Below are 7,619 nucleotides of genomic sequence, written 5' to 3' on the forward strand. Positions count from 1 at the left end.
ACACAACAATATACATATAATCACAAACAACATACTATGGGTCCAGTCAACCATCGGGTTGGACTAACCCAGGCCCTCAACCATCAGGTTGGAATGCCAACATACTATGGGTCCATTCATCCTCGAGATAGAATACCCCAGGCCCACAACCATCGGGTTGGAATGCTCACATACTACGAGTCCAATCATCCTTAGGATGGAATACTCACGACCCACAACCATTGGGTTGGAATGCCCAGGTCTGTTGGCTCTCACACAAAACATATAAACCTCAACCACCAATCAAACATGTGCACATATAATAGATAATCACATAACAGTCTATAGACAGAGAAACTGATCTAACGGATCATAACAACATAATAAACATCCTTTCTACCAGGATACTGATCTAACAAATCATAATAGCATAATACCATCATATGTACCAGGATACTGATCTAACAGATCATACTAACATAACATATCAGGATAACAATCCAAAAGGGCCAGCCTTGGTGCCTTAGACCCTTGAGTATAGTGAGGAAAACTCACCTTACAAGTAGCTCGAGTGATAAAGTCAAACTCCACCAAATGCAACTCCAGGTCCAACACCTACATCCGCCAATGGTTCACTTCCATAAATCCCCAATTACCAAAATACCCCCATAAGTCAAACTGGTTAACCCTTGGTCAAAGTCAAAGTCAATGATCAAAGTCAACAGTCCATGTTGACCTGACTCGTCGAGTGCAGCTAGCAACTCGTCGATTTCCTTAAGAACTCATAATTCACCCAAAACCCTAATTGACTCGCCGAGTTTCTAACCAACTCGTCGAGTCCATGCGTGTTCAGATGTCGTGGAAAACCCTAACTGACTCGTTGAGTCCTCTTAGTGACTCGCCAAGTTCATGCATAATCAAATACGAGAAACCTTCATCCGACTCGCTGAGTCGGCTAAGCGACTCATCGAGTTCATGCAGTCCATCACTTATACAGATGTTTTTAAGCCACCCCAAAGCTCCATATTGTAGATCCAACCTCCTAGGACATGGTTTCCATGTAAAGTTGCAAACTTTACGTACATGCATGGTCCTAAATGCCAAAACTAGACTAAGGGAAAGGTTAACTCAAAGGGAAAGGCCCAAGCTTGCCAAATCTCATAACTTTATGGCTATAGGGACCAAGGGGAGTCCATATTTGAAGTTACAACTTCAGATCTTGCCCCAATACTCGAAATGACTCCTAAATGTGCTAAAGATAACCTTAGACCCAACCATGAGGAGATTTAGCTAAAGATAAACCAAGGTAACGACTTGTTACCTTCACAATGATGCCGCGATGAAGTAGAGTCAGATCCATAAGCTCCTTTCTGCTCCAAGTTTCTTATACTTCACACCTTTTTCACACAAAGCACCAAAATCACTCTTTAAACCTCATAAACACTCAAGAACAAGGTAATGTCGATTAGGGTTTCTCTAAGCCGTTAAGGGGGGTGGTAAAGGACTAGAGGAAGGGACTTAAGGTCCTTTAAATAGGGTGCTAACCCTAAAATTAGGGTTTCATCTCCCAGCACCTACTCGTCGAGTCCGGGTCCACCGACTCGTCGAGTAGATCCCTTATTCCACACAGGCTAACCCGCCTCTACACGACGAGTTGGGGGCAACCAACTCGTCGAGTAGGTCCATCAACATTTCATATAATGCTTAAAAATTGTACCTGGGAGTCGGGGTGTTATAGCAAATGAATCCAATTCCACTTCATTCCAGTGTTTGGTTCAATTTTATATGATGAAATTGGAATCTTAAATGAAAAAACTTTCCATCGAATACGGGAAAAGACTTTCGTTCAAGAAGATGATGGAATTAATTCCATACTTTGAAGGAAAATGACATTTCACCTTATTACCCTTGTTTTATTTCATAACATAACTTCTACCATCATCACCACCACCACCGCCATCACCACTGCCACCACCATCACCACTACCCACCCCTACCACCACCACTACCACTACCACTACCACTTGTCACCACCACTACCACCACCAACACCACCACTACACCTACCACCACTACTTATTACTGCCATCACCACTTACCACCGCCACCACCTACAATCACCGCCACCACCACTACCTACCACTGCCACCTACCACCACCACCGCCACCACGTACCACCCCATCGCCACTGCCACCGCTACCACCACCACCCACCATCGCTACTACCACCGTCACCACCAACCACTTACCGCCACTGCCACAACTACCACCTACTTGGGGGCGGACGCAAGAATACATACAAGGTGTTGCCGGTGAAGGAAAAATAGGTAAAAAAGATCGAAAATCGAATTTTTTTCCACCGCGTACGTGGAAACTAGGTGTTGCCGTTGGCACACCAGACACCTAGGTAAAACCGCCCCTTCACCTACTACCGTTACCGCTACCGCCACCACCTACCACCACAACCACCACCGCCGCCATCGCCATCACTACTACCATCACCACCCACCACCACCACCTACCACCTCTGCCTCCACCGACATAAATGCTTAATTAATAAAATAAAAATTTATTGTTTTTATAGTTTATATAATATTATATATAAGTTTGAAAACAAATTAAATTAAGTAAAACAAATAAAAAAATCTGTAATTTTATATGTATTACAATTTTATTTTCTGCCAACAGAATTTGAAATTAATTCAAATTTAATTTTCTGCCAACTAATAAGTATGTAAAAAGATACAATTTGGTGACAATTGTTTTTATTCATTTTAAAAATTTTGGGAACAAACAAAACGACTCATTTAGAATCTTAATTACACTTGTAATGGGCTTTTTATTTTTTATATTTTTTAGTATCGGCCCGTCTTAATTCTCATCTATCTGACATGGAAGTTGGAATGATCGAAGATCGTCGTTTATTCTCTGATCGCAGAAAGCAAGATCAATCACGACGCTGGTTGAAGCGCAATAATCTGTATGAAAATCATTGACTTGCTAGTCACCATCATCGACTGATTCATTGAGATATGGCTGCTCCATCGTCGTCGGCGACGAACATCATGCTCGCAATCCCCGAGAAGAAAACCGTCGGGGTCGATCTCTACCGCCCTCTCCGCAACTACATAGTCTTCAATTACTCCGAACGCGAGGCTCAGAACCTAGAAGACGACCTCGAAACCCTAAAGGAGACGCGGAACAACATTGAACGCTTCTCTGCCGCCGATTCCCTCTCTACCCGTCGCGACCTCCTCCAGAACTACATCAAAGCCCTAACCACTGTTGAATCGAGGTTTCCAATCTCTCCTGACAAGGATCACGTGAACTCTGTGACCTTCACGTGGTATGATGCGTTTAAGAACAGGAACAAGGCGTCACAAAAGAATGTTCACCTGGAGAAGGCCGCGATTTTGTTTAATTTGGGCGCGGTGCACAGTCAGATCGGATTGGCTTGTGATCGTTCCACGGTGGAAGGCAGACGACAAGCGTCGCACTCGTTTATTGCAGCCGCGGGTGCGTTTGCTTACTTGAGGGATAATGCGTCAACAAAGGCTTCAATTGGGAATTCAACTACTGTGGATGTTTCAATGGAGTGTGCGGGGATGTTGGAGAGGTTGATGCTTGCTCAAGCGCAGGAATGTGTATTTGAGAACACAATTGCTAAAGGAAGCACTCCTGGGGTTTGTGCCAAGATTTCAAGACAGGTCAGTGTTGGTTTTCTTGCTGTTAATAGCTTCTATAAGTCCCATATAAGCGCCTTAATCCTTCTGCATTGCTTGTTGTTGCATCAAAAGTTATTATAAGCAGTTCTTGATCCACAAACTCAAAGAAAAGAGTACTTGCATTTGGTTACACTCTTATAGAACAGTTTACATAAATATAGGCGGGTCTCTACTATGAGGAAGCAGTAGCTGCACTAAATGTCACACCACTCAATCAACACTTCGACAAGACATGGATCTCTCACATTCAGCTAAAGGCAACTTTGTTCTATGCAGAAGCTTGTTACAGGTATAGCCTAGAGCTTCATGAAAAAGAAGAAATCGGTGAAGAAATTGCACGAATCAACAGTGGCATCACTGCATTATCCGAAGCCAAGAAGTCATATCCAAGGGGTACTTCACAACAAATCCTCGATTCAATCAACAAGCTAGAAACCAAACTTAACATCAATTTAGACAGGGCAATGAAAGAGAACGACAGAGTCTATCTTTTAAGAGTACCTCCAGTTAACTCTCTCCCCCCTCTTCCTGCATTCTCATTGGTCAAATCAATGAACATGAACGATGTATTGGATGCAAGTAAAGTAAAGATGTTTTCAACTCTTGTACCTGACAACAGTGCCAAAGCACTTTCTAGATACACTGAAATGGTGGATGATGTCATCAGAACTCAAGCTGAGAAACTGCAACAAGGGAGTGAGCTTGCTAGAGTCCACCTCAAAGAGATGAGTTTACCTGATTCGATTCTTGCATTAGAAGGGCACTCTGTGTTGCCATCAGCTTTATGGGAAGATGTGGAAGCGGTGCAAGTTAGCGGAGGTCCAGCTGGCTTACAAGGTGAGCTTCAACAGCTTCATGATCTAAGAAGAGTAAACCATGAATTGGTTGTTCAAACCGAGGAGTTACTTGAGAAAGAAGCAACAGAAGATGGACAATTTAGAAGCCAATTTGGGGCACGATGGACTAGACCTCAGTCAAATACTTTGACTAAGAATTTACAAGATCGATTAAATGGATTTGCTGCAAATCTGAAGCAAGCTGCAGATAGTGATGGAAAAATTGATCGATCTATGAGGCAACACATGGCACTCATGGCTATTCTAGATACTCGTCCTGTATGCTTTCTTGAACTTTGACTAAATTGTTGACTTTTTATATCCTTTAAGTCAAGCAATTAGAAATCATCAATTCATCATCATTATTTTTTTTCCAGATAGAATCTGCCCTTCCAAGTTTGGGTAGACCAATAATGTCTTTGGATGCCAATGAAGATGCTGTAGTAGGGGCCCTGAAGCAGAGCTTGGTAACATAAAAAGGAATCATTTATATTTATGATATAAAGTTGTTAATTGTTTTTTTTTTTTTTTAATTTAAAATATATTGTGGTGATTTTTGTAGAGGCAATTAGAGGCATTGGGTGCACAAAGGGCAGGTCTAGAGGACATGCTTAAAGATATGAAGACGAAGGTATTTAATTTATTAATGATAAAATGACTTTGCTTTATACATTTTTTTAAAGTGGATATTTTAATAATGGTTTTATTTGCATTTGTGTGTCTATTGGGTTTAGGATGATATACTCCCAAAATTGATGACATCTACTGGTTCATACGAGGATCTTTTTAGAAAAGAGATAACAAAATATGATAATATATGTGAAGAAATATCAAAAAATCTACAGGCTCAAGAGCAGTTATTGCTTCATATTCAGGTCTTCTTTCTCATTTCTTTTTCAAAAAAAAAAAAAAAAAAATCTAATTACTTGTCTTCAATATATAGGCACAAAACAGCCAGTTTGCAAGCACCTTCAACGTTGAGGACTACAGGGGTAGGTCCCACTCCCACTTTATAAAATATTTTATATTTTATATTTAAAACAGTCTGTTTGTTTATTTTACATATACATTTGGTGTGCAGCTTCTTGTGAGAAGTGTTATAAACAGATTGAAGGTGCTATAGCCAAGTATAGAGAAATCAAAGAGAATATCAATGAAGGACTGAAGTTTTATGTTACTCTTCAGGTGATAACAAAAACCTTTTAATAATAATTAATATATTTAATCATTAAAAATATCTAATTTCATATTATAATTATTGTACATGCAGGAAGCAATCAGCAACATAAAACAACAAGCAAGTGACTTTGCTATGACGCGAAGCATGCAGTGTCGTGAAATGGTGGAAGATGTCCAAAGACAAATATCCGGTCTCGGTGTTCAACCACCTTACTACCACCAACCACCACCACAACCAGGCGGCAGCGGCGGCGGTGGTGGTGGTGTTGGTGGGGGGTATCTTTACCCCCCTCAACCAACCCAACAACCGGGTCCAGGTGGACCCCCAGGTTGGCATGGGCCATACAATAGTGGACAGGGTCAACAACCTTACCCTGGGGGTGGTTACTATAAACAATGATATGTGTATACGATTGAGATTCTTTTATTTTTGGTTTTGGTGTGTATAATAAATAAATGTAAATGTGTGGACTTGGACTTTATTTGATTTGTATGGTAATTGAGGTGGGTAGGTGTTCATGATTTGTGAACTTGTCGGTTACATTACATGTGATAGACATAGTGTTTTGGTAGTTAATGGAATTTCTTACCGAAAGTTGTCTCTAACTTGCTTTACTCTCAAGGTCACAACTTTTAACATTTAGGTAAAATCATAATCCCAGTAAACTATAATTTTAGTTGATACAAACTTTCTAGTTGGAAGAATTTCATATATGCCCCTCTTAAACTTTAAAATATCATATTTGCCCAGTTTAATTCTCAATATCATATTTACCTTTTATGAACCTTCAAAATATCATATTTGCCAAAAAAATTTTCAATAATGTTTTTAGTATTTTATAATCATTCTTTATACCTTAGAATTATTATAATAGTTAAAACTTTAACCATATTATCCTTGTGTCTATGATAATGAAATGTGAATTTTTAAATTATTGGAATGTTACCCTCTTGATAAACAAAAAGATTCATCTATAACCCTCTCTATGGAATGTATATATTTTGATTGTTTAGTTTTTGTTGTTGTTGATTATTATCAGGTTGTAGACGAAGGATATTTTAAATATTACCATTGATATTTTGATGTTTAAAAAATACATATACGATATTTTGATATTTAATAATGATATATATGATATTTTGATGTTTAAAAAGGATATATATATATATATATATATATATATATATATATATATATATATATATATATATATATATATATATATATATATATATATATATATATATATATATATATATATATATATGATATTTTGAAATTTTATGAAGGGTAAAGATGATATTTAGAAATTTTATGAAGGGTAAATAAGATATTTAGAAATTAAGTTTGAGTGTAAATTTTTTTTTTTTTTTTTAAAACCACTTTTTATTTAGATACAAGATGTTTTTTTTTTCTTACATTCAAAGCATTAGTTATATCGTGATAATCAAACTAACCATAAGCTTCTAATAAGTGTAAAAATTTGATGGGTTGCAAATTTGATATCCGAGTTTTGATCGACTACACGCCTCCAAACCTCCAAACACATTTTAAAGTTGCATATTTAATATAAAATACAATTTTTATATAACTAATACATATTTATACATAAAAATATGGTTTGAGTGTAAAAAAATGTGTTTATACAAAACTATGGTTTTTAAATGAAAAAAAAAACATATTTATATAGTTTAAATGTATTAAAAAAATATTTATATGTTTTGAAATAGAAAATTGTCAACGAACAAAATTGGAAAAAATGATGTTCGATTTGGAACAAAAAAACATAGTGTCCAAGTTGAAAGAAAAAATTAAACTTAGTGTTTTTTGTGAGAAAAAAATTCAATTTCGACACGTTAGCATATTATGTCAGCATACCACGTCATCAAAACTGACATG

The 7,619-nt window shown here is 37.7% G+C and overlaps 1 protein-coding gene across 1 annotated transcript; it reads left to right on the forward strand.

Moving 5' to 3' along the window:
- The first annotated feature begins 2,846 nt into the window (after window positions 1-2,846).
- LOC145009227 (vacuolar-sorting protein BRO1-like) lies at window positions 2,847-6,325 on the forward strand. Its single transcript, XM_078967920.1, has 8 exons — window positions 2,847-3,686; window positions 3,866-4,819; window positions 4,918-5,007; window positions 5,103-5,171; window positions 5,275-5,415; window positions 5,484-5,532; window positions 5,622-5,725; window positions 5,811-6,325. Exons 1-8 carry the CDS (start codon window positions 3,012-3,014, stop codon window positions 6,117-6,119), a joined length of 2,391 nt encoding a protein of 796 aa, XP_078824046.1. The 5' UTR covers window positions 2,847-3,011; the 3' UTR covers window positions 6,120-6,325.
- Window positions 6,326-7,619: the final 1,294 nt, after the last annotated feature.

Source organism: Lactuca saligna, chromosome 8 (genome assembly GCF_052625555.1).
Source record: "Lactuca saligna cultivar CGN05327 chromosome 8, ASM5262555v1, whole genome shotgun sequence".
Lineage (NCBI taxonomy): Eukaryota > Viridiplantae > Streptophyta > Magnoliopsida > Asterales > Asteraceae > Lactuca > Lactuca saligna.

Bases quoted from the DNA above. Each gene is read 5' to 3' on its own strand.
- LOC145009227 (XM_078967920.1), top strand. From the start codon at position 3,012: ATGGCTGCTCCATCGTCGTCGGCGACGAACATCATGCTCGCAATCCCC. The intron at 4,820-4,917 runs GTATGCTTTCTT...TTTTTTTTCCAG, and splicing joins CTATTCTAGATACTCGTCCT to ATAGAATCTGCCCTTCCAAG. The intron at 5,726-5,810 runs GTGATAACAAAA...TTGTACATGCAG, and splicing joins AGTTTTATGTTACTCTTCAG to GAAGCAATCAGCAACATAAA.